The sequence below is a fragment of the Scylla paramamosain genome, chromosome 4, assembly GCF_035594125.1.
Source record: "Scylla paramamosain isolate STU-SP2022 chromosome 4, ASM3559412v1, whole genome shotgun sequence".
In the NCBI taxonomy this organism is placed as follows: domain Eukaryota; kingdom Metazoa; phylum Arthropoda; class Malacostraca; order Decapoda; family Portunidae; genus Scylla; species Scylla paramamosain.
Window position 1 is genome coordinate 23,702,027 of NC_087154.1, and position 15,000 is coordinate 23,717,026.

The 15,000-nt window shown below is 51.6% G+C and overlaps 1 protein-coding gene across 5 annotated transcripts in view; it reads left to right on the plus strand.

Moving 5' to 3' along the window:
- The window catches only part of LOC135099885 (ETS-like protein pointed), a 117,438-nt gene that overhangs the window by 61,433 nt on the left and 41,005 nt on the right, over window positions 1–15,000 (plus strand). For all 5 annotated transcript variants that reach the window (XM_064002514.1, XM_064002512.1, XM_064002515.1 and 2 more), the window contains exon 2: window positions 5,297–5,413. In XM_064002514.1, the coding sequence (XP_063858584.1) occupies window positions 5,297–5,413 (117 nt within the window). The remainder of the gene's footprint in view (window positions 1–5,296; window positions 5,414–15,000) is intronic.

The window sequence follows — 15,000 nt, forward strand, 5'->3', positions numbered from 1 at the left end:
GTCCTTATGTTGGCCTTTTATCGTTCAGTGTCTCAGTCCTGTCACTCTGTTCTCCCACAGTTTATTTGGCTTTCCTCCCCTCACTCTCCTCCACCCACAGTCTTTCCTTCGCCTTTCTTCACCCTCCCACCTGGAGCCCCGCCGTCGCACTGGTGGGCAGGTCACTCAGGGTTCACACGGTGGCCGGGACACACCAGAACACAGGTGTTGGTCAGCTGACCTACGCTTGTCATCACCGCCCCGCCCCATCTGGCCCTTCCCCTCCTCCGCCGGTCAGACTTGACGTGTCCTCCATCACGATTTATAACGTGAGACGCTGAGCTTACACGTGTGGGCCCTCGCCATGGGAATTTGAGGGCCTCACCTTTTCTCGGCGTTTTCTTCCTGGTCGATATTCTGATGACACTGTCCTGTCTGTGTATGTGAAGGATGTTAGGTCTAAAAGATAGAGTAAAGAGAATACACACTACCACCACTGACAGTTTTTAGGACAGAGTGATTAGAGAGAGCAAAACCTAATTACTCTCAGGGTTTTTTGCTTCATGGCGCGACAACACATCTTACCTGCTCGTGTTGGTCCCTTCTGCCTTTGTGTATAAAAAAAAATCACGTTTGGCGGTACGCAGTAGCTCAACACTTTTGTTAATATTTGGGATACATGTAAGAGGAGAACACAATGTGGACACTAGGAGTCGTGGAGAAAACTCGGCGCAGTGGCGCGTTTGTCCTGAGGCTCCGATGTGGAACGATGCTCGGCATTCCTGGAGGGACAAGAAAAAAAACTTAATAACAGCAGCAGAGGAGCCAACAGGAAGCTCTTAAGGGGACTAGAATGCATTCCAAGAAACAGTGTATCGAATTCCAAGAAGTGCGAGTCCTTCCCATGAGAACCTGTGTCGCCTCTCCTCCCTCCCCTTCACCTCACCTCAGCACATGTGTCGTCCGTTCCCAGACATTTGTCCCTCGACCCTCCATCCCCACTCACGCAGTCCCTCACTCACCCTCCTCCTGTCACCCCTGCACTCCCTCACCCCTTCCCAACTCCTTCCCCGGCACAATGTCTGTCTTCAAGACGTTCGCGCTCCCCCAATCGGTCCACCGCAATATCGTCTGCGGTTTAGCGTAAAACAAGTGGAGTTTGGCGTGGGCACATGGAGGGCCTTGCCGCCTGTGTCTGGGAGTGCTTGCTGGCGATTAAGTTTTGTGGTCGCATAAAGATGAAGTCTGTGAAGGATTTGCCGGCGAGAGAAGAATGAGAGACAGGAGGCGAGTGGGGATCTGTACTACGTGCGCCATGGAAACATGGGATAGAAAGAAAAAAAATAAAACAAAAACATGATTGAGGGAGAAAAAAAATAATCTTTAGACGTTGGTATTCACGTGTGGTTACTTTTTTTCTTTCAGCCTCATTCATGTTGCCTAAAATATTGCTAATGATAATACTGTAAGTATGAGAATTACGTTGGTTTACCGTGGGTTTGCCAACCGCGAGGGAAACAAGGTATGAGATGTGGGTTTCCTCCTGCGAGGCGACGCGAGATGGCGGTGGGGGGCGGAGCCTGAACCCTTCCCTGGCTGGCGAGGAGACAGGGCACTGGGATACTAAGGAGGGAGGAAGAGGAGAAGGAGGAGGAGGAGGGAAACGAGAGATAAAAAAAAAAGGGAAGAATATGTTGAGGAGACTGAGAAAGACTGTAGCAACCATACTCTGTAAATCCATATAATAAGAAATTTGTAAATGATCATTATGTTATTATTTGGTAGGGAGAGTGTAGGCTGGGGTTGTTTTGTTCCCCTGCGAAGCGTGACGTTATGGGAGTGATGGTGGTGGTGGTGGTGGTGGTAGTGGTGGAGGGAGGAAGAAGATGGAGGAGAAGAGGAGGAGGATGTTCCCACGCACACCACCACGTGTTGTCTCCGCCTGGCGTGCACGTGGTGGCTTCGGTAGTCGGCAGGCAACAGGTGACCCTCCCGCGACCTGTTGCTGTGACCTGCGACCCGGAGAGCAGCGGGATTTGGGCGCCGAGGGGAGCAGCCAGCGGGAGGGAGGGGAAAGCGGCCGAGGGGAGGGGGAGGAGGCATGGTAAGGGAAGCGGTGAGAAGGGAGAAGTAGTGTCTCCATGATACTTGCGCCGTAGTAGTAGTGGTAATATAGTAGTAGTAGTAGTAGTAGTAGTAGCTACAGTAGTAATGTGATTATTTATTTGTTTATTTATTTGATTTATTTATATATTCAATTAATTTATTTATTTCATATTTTCATTTTTATTTATTCATTTATTTTTAGTACGTTTCTTTTCTTCCAGTTATTTTTCATTGACTTTATGCTTAGCTCACCCACACAGGTTTGATCCATAGACGTAGTGTGTAGTATGCAGGATACGTACTAAGGTGTAAAGCTTCCGTTGTGTCATTACAAGTTACAGTTATTATAAACAGCTACTTAAGTTAGGGAGCGCAATATATATTAATGTAGTCAGCTTGTAGTTTTTTTTTTCTTATACATGTGTCCTTGCATGTGTGTGTGTGTGTGTGTGTGTGTGTGTGTGTGTGTGTGTGTGTGTGTGTGTGAATACCGGCCTTCATCCTCTTCACCCCCAACACACTTTCTCCATCGTCCACCTCCACCTGTAGATTCACATTGTCATTATCACGTTAGTAAATTTGTTGTATATATTCTTTTCCTCGTTATGTTTATCAGGCTGGCATCATCATTACTGTACCGTTATGCGTGTTTTCCCCTTGCCGGCTATCACGCAGCCATCACGCGGGCTGTAATGAGGCTCCGCTGGAAGGTCGCGATGACGATGATGTTTTTATTAAGCAAAATGCGAACAAAGAGGAGACTGGGCGATGCCGGAAAGGTGACGGGAGAGGCGCTGTGGTGCTAGTGACGCCTGAAGATTGGTTGAAGATGTACAAGAAAATACCAACATTGCGAAGATTCCGGGAGCGTGGTGGTCATGAATGATTGGAGGAGTGTAGAGCGGAGGATGTAGTGTAAGAGGGAGAGAGTTGTGAATGACGAGGAGTGTGAGGTGTGTGGGAGGGTGGAGAGGGTGGCGACAGGGTGAGTGTGAGGATGAGGGAGAGCCTGAGAGGGAGAGAGAGAGAGGGAGGGCGGCGACGGGGTGGGTGTGAGAGTGAGGGAGAGGTCCGGGAAGGAGAGGGAGACAGCGAGTGGGTATGAGGGCGAGGGAGAGCGGGCTGAGGAGGGGAAGGCGGCGTCGTCACAAGGGCGGGCCGGCTGCCATGTGTGAGCGGGCATGTGCTGGGTGTCAGATGTCGGCGTGCGCCAACCAGCAGCCTGGCACTCCCACCCCAACCCTACCAGTGGCACCCTAACCTCCCGCTCCTCCAATGCCACCTGGCCCCTCGAGATCCCGTTAACACCAGAGCCATCTACTTTTTAGGTTCAAAGAGGCAGAACCAATTAAGTTAACGACACCAGTATCCTCTGCGAAACATATTCCTTATTTCTATATATGCACATTGCTTCGCTTTTGAGACATGGAACCATAGAATTATTGCTTTACACGTGTAGGACTCCGACCCACGCCTCTCCTTCTCCGTCAGTCCTTCAAGCATGCCCGGCGCCACATGTTCCTCTGATGGACACGCTTTACTCTCCAGTGACGCGGCTGCCACCAGTGTCTTCATCTCCGCCTCACTGGCCTTCCGGGCGGCACTCCCTCCCCCTCCTGGCACACCCTCTCTCAGTGCCCACCTCCACCCCCTGGCACTCTGCCGAGGAGTGAGGTTCAGATTTCACCCACCGATAACCCGTTTCCATAAAGCCGTTGTTTTTACCACAACTCGGAACTCCCGTCTTTTGTAGGTTCGAAATATGCGCTCTCTCTCTCTCTCTCTCTCTCTCTCTCTCTCTCTCTCTCTCTCTCTCTCTCTCTCTCTCTCTCTCTCTCTCTCAGTACCGCTTCTCCGCCTTGCCTCCATTGTCTTACTTCCTTCGTCTGATACTAATTCACCCTCAGCCTCCTGGTTCTTCACCTCTGTGCGTCTCTCCTCCCTCATCCAGGGCTTCTCCTCCGTGCCGGCAATCACAGGTGGTGAGGGGAAAAGAGGGAAGTGTGGTTGGATTTCATGGGCGATTTCTTTTTGTTTCCCCTCGCCGTTCCCTCCCCATAGCGCGTCCCCTCACTGGTTCACTTCTCTTCCATGTTTTATGAGCGACCGTTGTAGTTTCCCCTCCTCACCGCATTCTTCCGTTTTCCTCAGTGGGTCTTTAGTGTTTTGATTCACTGTCGCTCTTCCTGGTGTGTGACATTTATTTGGTTGATGCGCTGCTGTCTTGTCTTAACCCTTGATCTCTTTTGTGTTTCGTTCAAGACAACTGAATTATACATTGGCTGTTATTTTTGTGCCTGCGTCGATCTAAATTTATGTAAGAGTACGTTACTTGGCTGACCTCATTATACACACACACACACACACACACTCCTTCCTCTTCATATTTCCTTCCTGCTTCCTTTCGCCCGTGACCCGTGCCAAAGGGACCGGCATTCGGTGTCTTAACGGTCCTGGTTCGCGTGCCGGTCTTGGATGTCCTGTCCGGGGCGTCGTGGGCGGATGTGTTGGCTTTGTTAGGTCACCGCCGCCACCCTCCGTGATGCTGAGGCCTTGTACTTAAACGCCTTGCTCTGTTGTCAGGATTGTTTTCATAGATCACGGAAATAATTTGGTTGTCGCGGCTGTATTTTCCCTGTTGATGCAGAATCCTTGTCGCTAGAATCATATACACCTCGCTGAAAATTTCAATAATTATTTCCCAATTGACGATCCAGAATCATACAAACACCCCTGAAATTCCCATCGGCATCCACTAGAGCCAGTTAAAGCCAGGCGAGAAAAAATGCCGAAATGTTTAAGAATACGAGCATAATTCATGATAGTGACAAGAAAGGATAAAGCGGGAGGCGTGATTGGGATTTCGCATTAACGATTTAGTACCGAAGAGCGAGGCGTACATATTGGTTAGGTGGCAGTGTGGTGGTGGTGGTGGTGGTTTTAAAAGTCGCGGTGGTGCCCTGACTGCGCTGTGTGTGCTGTTACTGGTACTGTTGTTGCTCGTAATGATATAACTGTTCATTATTATTATTATTATTATTATTATTATTATTATTATTATTATTACTGTTATTTTTTTATGATACTGCTAACAATATTGATGCTGCAAATAGGTGTTTTCACAGACAGCATTGAACATCTAAGTTGCAGATAAATGCACGCATAAATTAAAGTATTTATTTAATTGCTAATGAGTGTGTCCGCCCCACAGACCTGCCTGCTCCGGTGCCCCCCCTGACCCCCGGCACCACCAAGAAGATGACCGACGCCCTGCGGTTGTCCTTCGCGTCCTGGGAGAAGGAGCGGGAGAAGCACAACATCACCAAAGGTAGGTGCCATGCAGAGAGAGAGAGAGAGAGAGAGAGAGAGAGAGAGAGAGTGTGTGTGTGTGTGTGTGTGTGTGTGTGTGTGTGTGTGTGTGTGCGGCATTTTTTATGTACAATATTTTCCAGTGTTGGTTTAGTGGAGTTGTCAAGATTGCTGTTGTCTTCATTTTCGATTCCGTGGATGTCCCGCGCGTGTGGCGGCGTTTTTTCTTTCCTTTTATTTTCTTTTTTATTCTCTCATTGTGTGGTCGGTCAGTTTTTTGTTTGTTTTTTTTCCTTTTGGACATTTTCTAATATTAAGTTACATAAATGTTTTATTTATTGCTTGGCTGCAAAGTCCAGGCGGCACCATCCTGGTCACGGTTCAGCACACGCCTGGCTTGGTGCGTGAGTGAGCCCCGCCCTCAGCCGCCAGACGTGCTGTAAAGAAGTGTCTGGGTGACGGCGTGATGGTGGGCCGCAGGGCTGCACATCGGTGGCCCTCCCGGCGGGGCGGCAGGATGTGGCTGCGCGACACACGTGCCCGCCGTTAATGATGTTACTCTAATGCACGGTGAAATTACGGCTTTGAGCAGCGTGCCTGGCAGCTGGTGCGGAGCGGGTGGGCCCCGAGGTGCCCGGCCCGTGCTGCCCTGGGGACCAGGACTCGTGCCGGCCCTCAGGTCTCGATGAACTGGTCTAATGCTTGTCACACAGCCTCTGGCCGGGCTCGGGGCCGCGCCGGGAACCCTGAGTCTGGCAAGGATCTTAATGGGAACCTTGAATAAAATATCGCCGTGTTTCCAATATAAAGTGCCGTGGCGGGACGGGCGACGAGCAATTGTGGGTCTTAAAGCGGGGAGCGGTGCGGGCGAGTCTGCCATGTGCCTTGTCTGGTATAGCGTGTCTTGGGCTCTTCTCGGGCCGTAGTTTTAGCCAGTCACCGCCAAACCACAATTCCTACACGCGGCAAGTCTAATGGATCCCAAAATTCCTTCAGAAACACAGATTTTTGGCGAAGTGTTTGTCTGAGTACACGAGCTAAGAGTCGTCAAGAGAGGACTAAATCACAGACATCCCTTCCCCTTGTCTGCCAGCTGGCCTTCCCCCTCCCTTCCTTTCCTCCTTGGCTCCCTCCTTTCCCCCTTCTTCACCACGTGTCTATAATTTCCACGGAGCTCTGACGCCACCGTGACCTTGATTTTAACTATTCCCGAGTTTTTGCCTCAATCTATTCTGCTGTTAACACGCCGCTGTCGACTGTTAGGGGCCCTGAGCCGGGAGAACCACCGGAGTCGCCGGGGCGTTGCGTGCGGTGTGACGTGCTCCCCTCCGGTGAAGGATGTTAGTGTGACGGACGAAGCTTGCAGTGTGCTAGCGTGAAGGAGAGCAGGGTGAAGGACACCAGTTTGAAGGACACGAACGTAGGGGAGGCAGGAAGCGGGGAAAACGATATTGTAGGAAAGTAAGAGAGAGAGAGAGAGAGAGAGAGAGAGAGAGAGAGAGAGAGAGAGAGAGAGAGAGAGAGAGAGAGATATGGTATGATATGATATGATATGATATGAGAAAATATCAGTAATTTTAAGCCGCTGTTGTGAAGGGCGCTGGTATGAGGGTAAAGCGTCATCAAGAGGTGTGCAGCGCGATGCGTGGACGAACACTCGGACCTTCAGACGGACACAAGGAGTGAAGAGAGGCAGCGAGCGGGCAGTTGAGGATCAGTAATAATATTCCTTTCGAGGCAGTATCAACCAACTGGCGTTTTCTGTTCCGCTTCCCGACGCTTGGCATATGCTGTCCCTTTCCCCACAACGACCGCTGAGTCTCGGGAAGGTTCGCTCATCGCCGCGGTGAGGAGAGGCGGGCCGGCCGATCTGTTTAGAAAGTGACTGAAGGATGAAGGGGAGGAGGAAAATAAGGATGAGGATGAGGAGGGAGAGGAAAGTCCCGACGGAGTTAAGAATATGTTCAGAAAATAACCCAAAATCTCAAGTTAATGTTGTGTTTTATTGGACCGCGAGGATCCGTAGGTGTGGGTGAAATGTGATGTGATGCGAGGCGAGTGTTAGTGACGGCGAGGTCTGGGATGGATGCATGTGTCTTGTGTTGGGGAAGGTGACGCTTGCTATTGGGGATGTAAGTGATAGGGTGTGGCGGCGCGGCCCGGGGTGTCTTTCATGTTGAGATGCTTTTTTTTTTTTTTTTTTTTTTTGGTGTGTGTGTGTGTGTGTGTGTGTGTGCGTGTGTGTGTGTGGGTGTGTTTAGATTGTTATTGGATGACGGGTTTGGAACTGTGAGTGGTTCTGTAGCGCATATGTATCTTGTCCTTGTGTGTGTGTGTGTGTGTGTGTGTGTGTGTGTGTGTGTGTGTGTGTGTGTGTGCACGAGCGCGTCCCGTCATTCCGTTCACTTGTCTGCCTGTGTCTCTTTGAATGATAAATGAGTGAATGGAAGTGTGTGTGTGTGTGTGTGTGTGTGTGTGTGTGTGTGTGTGTGTGTGTGTGTGTGTGTGTGTGTGTGTGTGTGTGTGTGTGTGTATCCTAAGGGTGTTGTGTATCATGAGTCGGCCACGACGATGTGGTAGTGGTGGTGGTGGTGGGTGCAGCAGCTCTGCCCACCAGCTGACCATCGCTACCTCTACACCACGACCACCATCACCACCGCCGCCACACACACACACACACACACACACACACACACACACACACACACACACACACACACACACACGCCAAGGACCCACAGACCTACCACACTCCCTTCTTTCCCTCCTGCCTCGCTTTCCACAGCATAAACACAACATTTCAAACTCATGCTTCTTACACGTCCACCAGCCCGCCACACCCTTGTCTTGCGGGCGTGGCGGGCGTGGGGGCGAAGCAGGGAGGGCGCGTGCAGGCAGACGGGGAGTGGAAGATGTCTGGTCCGTGCCTGGCGTGGTCCTGGTTACTCTCTGGTCAATATGTTGCCGTCACCACCACCACCACCACCACCACTCCTCCTCCTCCTCCTCCTCCTCCTCCTCCTCCTCCTCCTTCTCCTCCTCTTCCTTATCCTCCTTCACGCTGCCCTGGCCTCTCCAGTTTCTGTCGTAAAAAAAATGAACGAAAAAAATGACTGGATAGTATCACGGTTTGTGCGGTGAAATTAATCGCTCCTTCCTCCCCGGACTGTACTTAGTAGCGGGCAGCTGGCGGGATTATGGCGACTTTTTTCTTTCTCTTTGTCACTATTTCAAGTTCATAATTAGTGACTGGCGAGTGTGCCGGGGGAAGGGTGAAGGGAGGAAGGCAGGGAAGGGTAGCGCTTGGGTGGGTGGGCTGGTGTGGGTGTGGGGGAGGAGGGGACAAGTGGGCCAGGGTGGGTATGGGGTGGTCGAGGTGGGTATGGGGAGTATGGAGTGGCGGCGCAGCAGCTCCCGGGCGTCATCTGGGCAGCGAGCACCACACACACACACACACACACACACACACACACACGTCGGCCACCCGCCTGACACAAGTCCTTAGACGCCTGTCGACCTGAACAATGTGTGTGTTTGTGTGTGTGTGTGTGTGTGTGTGTGTGTGTGTGTGTGTGTGTGTTGGCATGGTGTGCACACTTCTGCTCAGACTTCCTCATGCCAAGGTGCATAATCATGTTGGAACTTGAAACACGACCTATTATCATCATCCTGCATTCTCCTTCTCCTCCGCTTCCTCTTCCTATTTTTTTTGCATATTGCATTCTCGTCTTGTTGCTAGCCTTCGTTCCCCCCAACCACCATCCATCCATCCATCCCTCCCGCTGTCCTTCCCTTCCCTGAGGAAATGCCTGAAGTGTGAGGGGACAGGAAGAGGCGGCCAGGTGTGGACATCTTAATGCAAGGAGTAACTCTGTACTGCCTACCTGGCTGGCCCTCGCCCCGCCCGCTGCCCTACCTCGTTACTCGCCGGGCTGGGCTAACGGGAAGGAGGCAGGCGGCCGCTGGACTCCTTAATACGAGTTGGTCGAGGCTACTTAGCTCAGTGGCTATATACGTATATTTTTTTCTAGGTTCCCGTGTATGTAGCATCTCGTCCTTTTAGAATCTATTGTTTCAATCTATTAAGGAATCGTTTAAGGAAAGTCAGAGTTTGTCTCAGCTTCCTGGCGTGGCGAGGATGAGGAACCCTTGAGGGGCTCCTCCTGAATCATGAGGCCCCGGCGAGGGTCAGTCCCTCATTCGGGGCCCATAACTTACATCGCCGGGCTGGTTTGACTGACATAATGAACAACAGTTTTTACACCACATAAACGAAGGGCGAGCCAAAACAGCCTCTCCCCGGCTAAGCCATTCACGCACAAATCGGATTAGAAACTTTAATTTTTTTGGTGGTTGGTTGAGTTACTTCCCTGGAGAGGAGGGCGGCCGGGTCCCCAAGCTGGCGGGCGAAGATCTGTGGCCGCTCCACTTTCTTATCATATAAAATTTTAGCAGCACGTTAGATTTTAACTTTATTGCGTTCTGAGGACAAGGAGACTGCAGCAGTTAATGTAATAGGAGTAGAAGCAGTGAAGAGATGTAGGATTGAGGGTGGCAGTTGTTGTGACGCTAGGGTGACGGGTGAAGCGCGTCCCGTCCCATGAAGAGTGTATGGTCGACACTTTACGACAGTGGCGAGCTAAGCCGATTGTGGCTTCTGGTGATGTCGCGACCCTCGAACCACCCTCGTCCTCAAGTGTTCCTCCTCCCTCCCTCAGCCCAAACAGGCTCGGGATCATGGAACTCACGGTGGACTCACGTGTGCTTGTAGGCGACATGTTGAGAGATGACTGCAGCGAGGCGGGGAGTGAGGGTGATGGACGAGCGGGTGCGGTGTCATAAAGTTGCTGGTGACGAGGAGACACCCAGATGTGAGGCCTCACACCCGCCACCGCCGAAACCCTACCACCTCCCTCCCCACCCTTCACCCCTCCATACCTCGCTCCCGTCTCGCCACTCGCCCTCTTTGCCTCCCTCCCTCACTCCCTCCCCATGCACCACACTCTATAAACCCTCCTTAGCAGCGATACTCTAAAAAGTGTGACAGACACTTAAGAATGAAGAGGTAGGAGGCGGTTCCCGTGAGAGACAAGTAAGAGTAAAACCGAAGGGGACCAAGGCGGGGACGATACCGAGGATGGTAGGGAGGGGAAGGAGGGTGTGGTGGGTGGCGTCGCAGTGATGAGATACCATAAAACACCTCGGACAAAGTGTTGGCCAGGTACCCCCGCCGCCTCAACACGCTGCGGCTTCACGCTTCCACCAACCACCTCCAGATATTTCCTGCCTCATTACGCCTATGCCCCACGCCCCCGCTCCCTGGGGCCGACGCGCAGTGCTGATGGAAGGCGATGACGTATTCCGAGACGCATTTTTCTGCGTATGGTGCCGCTTCGTCAAGAGATCCATTGAGAATACGTCATTTCCTTTTCCTGCTCGGAAGTGATCTTTTGAATGGGAGTGCTTGGGTGTGGTGGGGAGACGAGGAGTGCTGGGAGGGGGAGCATCTGGTGTACTGGAGCAGGGAGAGAGAGAGAGAGAGAGAGAGAGAGAGAGAGAGAGAGAGAGAGAGAGAGAGAGAGAGAGAGAGAGAGAGAGAGAGAATAATGTTACTCAACAGTTTTCAAAAGTGGCGTGAGAGCGAGTAGGGAAACGTGCTTCGTGTTACTTAGCCCCACTAATGGAAAGTATACGACAGAGACCTGCAGCGACGCCTTCCTCACGGGTTATGGCCTGTTTTGGGAACGCAGACGGGGCGGGGGCGGGGCGGGATGGTGCAGGGATGGCGGGATGGGGCGGGGCGGCGGAGTGATCTGTGTCGGAACGTAAACAAACCAGGGAAGGTGGTGGAGGTGCTGGCACTTGACCGGCGGCTCCTCGCACCCCACACTTACCCCACAAAGGAGGTGAGGACAGGTCAGACGCAGGAGCACCAGGGTACACAAGAAACACACTCTCTCTCTCTCTCTCTCTCTCTCTCTCTCTCTCTCTCTCTCTCTCTCTCTCTCTCTCTCTCTCTCTCTCTCTCTCTCTCTCTCTCTCTCTCTCTCTCATCTGGATCTCCTCTCCCTTCCTTCCTCCCTCCCCTTTGTTTCCTCTCTCCCCTTTCGTCCTTGGGTCTGTCCTTCCTTTCCTCTTCCTCGTTCTTTACTCCTTTCCTAATGTGGTCTTCTTCCTTCCTTTCTTCCTTCCTTCTTTCCATCTTTCCCTCCTTCCTTCCTTCCTTCCTGCCTTGCCTGCTTCCTTCCTTCCTTCCTTCCTTCCTTCCTTCCTTCCTTCCTTCCTTTCTTCCTTCATTCATTCATTCATTTATTCCTTTTCATTGACCCACTTCTTCCCTTATCCCATTATCTCTTCTTTATTCTTTTCTCCTCCCTTCTGTCTCTTCACCTCTTTCCTCTTGTTCCGCAGGCTTTCTTCCTCAGTTTCTTTCACCACTCCCGTCATCGGCATGCCCAGTATCTTTATGTTATTTTCGTGTCGTCAATAGCCAGATACCTTCCTTTCACTTTTCGTTGTCGCATGAAGTTTCTCTGTTTGCCTTATAATCTCGTACTCCGTATTCACTCCGGGGAAACCCTTGCTTCAGTGATTCCCCACACCGTCTCTCTCCTCTCTCTCTCTCTCTCTCTCTCTCTCTCTCTCTCTCTCTCTCTCTCTCTCTCTCTCCACTCGTAATTGTGAAAAAAAATGGGCAGGTTATCAAAGAAGTGTGAGAAAACATGCTAAAACCCAGGACATGTCTCTCAGCGCCTCCTCACACCTCTTCACCATCACCTACCAGGCACGCTTTATCACCCCTCTCCCCTCCTCCTCCTCCTCCTTCTCCTCCTCCTCCTCCTCCTTTCGCCGTCAAATGTCACTGGTCCGTGGCCGTATCTTTTGGCTCCTCAAAGGATCTCTCTTATGATACTTCGGAGTCGGCAAAGGTCAGAGGGCGGCTCCGCGACACTCTGAGCACCTCATGTGGCAACGGGTCGCTGCTACGGGGCACACTTGAACTTGAGTCTGTGGTGGTGCTGTTGTAGCCTTTGTTTTTCTTTTTGTGGTGTCACTTAATGAAGAGTTTTTACCTTGATTTGACGTTACTCGTTAAGTGTGTAACAAGGAAATGTCTTACTTAGTAGTACCTACAACATCCGCCCTCCTCAGCTTGCTCTGCCGCGGTTGCGTCTCTTCATTCGTATTTCGTAATGATTTTTCGATTAATGTTTTTGCTGCTGGTACTACGTCATCTCAGGAGTGGTTTTGGTGTACAATAGTTGGTAATTACACCCCAGCAAGGTCCAGGCGAGGTTAGGGGCGAGGGAAGAAAGTGGCCATGGAGGAGGAGGAGGAGGAGGAGAAGGAGAGAGGAGTTGAAGTAGGATGAGGAAAGAATATAGGAAGAGAGAGGAGTGAGTGAGAGAGAGGCCCGGTGGGTAGGACAGGGGATGAGTAGAGGAGTGGGAGGAAGGAGAGGCAGGTGGGAAGGTAGATATTGGGCGGTGGGCGGCAGGTGGGGGAGGCAGATAGAGGGCGGTGGGCGGCAGGTGGGCAGCGGGAGGGGAGGGCCGGCCAGGTAGGAGCGGCACGGTGCACTGGGAGTAATTAGGCAACGTCAGGTAGCCTAAACAATAGGCGGCGGCGACAATTGTACACAAGGCTGATGTACGCGACCACCCATCGACCGCCAGTGCCGCCCATGGCCCCGCTACCCCGCCGCCCTCACGCCCACCTCGCCCTAACGCCTTAAATCTCTTTCATTCTTCGCAGCTTTGTGTAGATAAGTATTGAAGGAGCTCAATCTAACGTCTCTCTCTCTCTCTCTCTCTCTCTCTCTCTCTCTCTCTCTCTCTCTCTCTCTCTCTCTCTCTCTCTCTCTCTCTCTCTCTCTCTGCTACATTGTCATCATATTTCCGTGTTGCGTGGGTGACATGACAGGGACACGCGGGGACTCCATCTGCATTCCGTTACCTGACTGCTGCTGCTGCTGCTTCTTATTTGTCTGGGCGTGATTAGCTGTGTATTTTGTCATTATTGTTATTATTTCTTCAACCTAAGACGTGTTTTCCTGTCTCTGTCTGAGTAAAGTGTTGGAGTTTAGATTCTTTCTCTGTCTTCTTCTTCTTCTTCTTCTCCCTTCCTCCCTCCTCCCTTCCTCCTCTTCCTCCCCCTCCCCCCGTGCCCTCACACTGATACTCCCTCCATCATCAAGGTCAGATAACACTTCCTCCTCCTTCTCCTTCTCCTTCTCCTCCTCCTCCTCCTCCTCCTCCTCCTCCTCCTCCTCCTCCTTCTCCTCCTCCTCTTCCTCCTCCTCCTCCTCTTCTTCCTCCTTTTGCATTTTTCATCGCATCTTATTCTCTGCTGCACACACACACACACACACACACACACACACACACACACACACACACACACACACACACACACACACACACACACACACACACACACACTATGTAGACACGTGCTCCGCATACATCGTTACCGTGGTCCTCATTACTCACTCTTGTCCTCTTGTTGTCCCCTGCTCTTCACAGAGGACTTGAGTATGACTCGGTGTTGGCTGGCTGGCTGGCTGAGGGAGTGGGTGGGTGGTATATAAGTTTTTGGTTGGCTAGCTGATATGACTGGGTGTGTGGGCGGTGTGTGGTGGATAGGTATGTTACAGAGTGGATGGTTGTCTATATACTTTTTGTTTCGAGTGGGCTGGTTCACTGACTGGCTGAGTGGCTTGGTGGGTGTCTGGGTGGATGAGTGGAGGGGGAGAGGTGTCCAAGTACATACAAGGGTGTATGGCTAAAGAACAAGCTGTCTGGTTCAAGGCCATACCACCAATGGCCACCATTCCACGTAGGTCCTTCCTGACTCAAGTCACATTTCAGGCAGCTGGTGCTTCATAAATATGCAGGTGACGCTATGAAATTAATTAAATTCGTATATCAGATTAAGTTCAGTGCCACTCACACGAGGCAAGATTACTCTTTATTAGGTCAAGCATTGTTCTCTTCTTAATTAAGTCTTTGCAGTGTCTGACTCTCACTAATGTCGTCCAGCAGTGACTTGTGAAGCGAGGCGAGTGTCTACGAAAGAAGGGATATAATGCACAGTACGCACACTGTGAAGTGCCTCAACGTGTTTTTACAGAACTGTGTCACATCCACTTTTACCCCATCCCCTCATATCCTCTGGTGTCACACTACACATACTAACGTTTCCACAGCCCTTGAATCTCTCCCTTCCGCTCCCCTCCAAACACTGATGTTGACGTCAGCGTCCCGCAGACATTTAAGCACCACGATTTTTCATGGAATGCCAGGGACTTTTCCGCCTACTTGGTATCACCATTATCTGTGGCACCTTTGCTCCCATCCTCTCCCACCCGTATGCTATTTCCTCCGACTGGCAGGAAAGGTGACGTGTTGACTGTTTCCTTTCCTGATGTGGAGGCGAGGACCCAACCAGCCAGCGGGGCGCCAGTCCCTCTCAGGACTCGGCCAGCGCCGCTCATGTCCGCCTTCACCACCGCCGTCTATAGGGGCCCATTAATCTAGCGAGTCAGCCGTCCGCAAAAGGGTACTTGCCGGGGAGCTGATGCCAGGGGGGGAGGGAGGAAGGGGG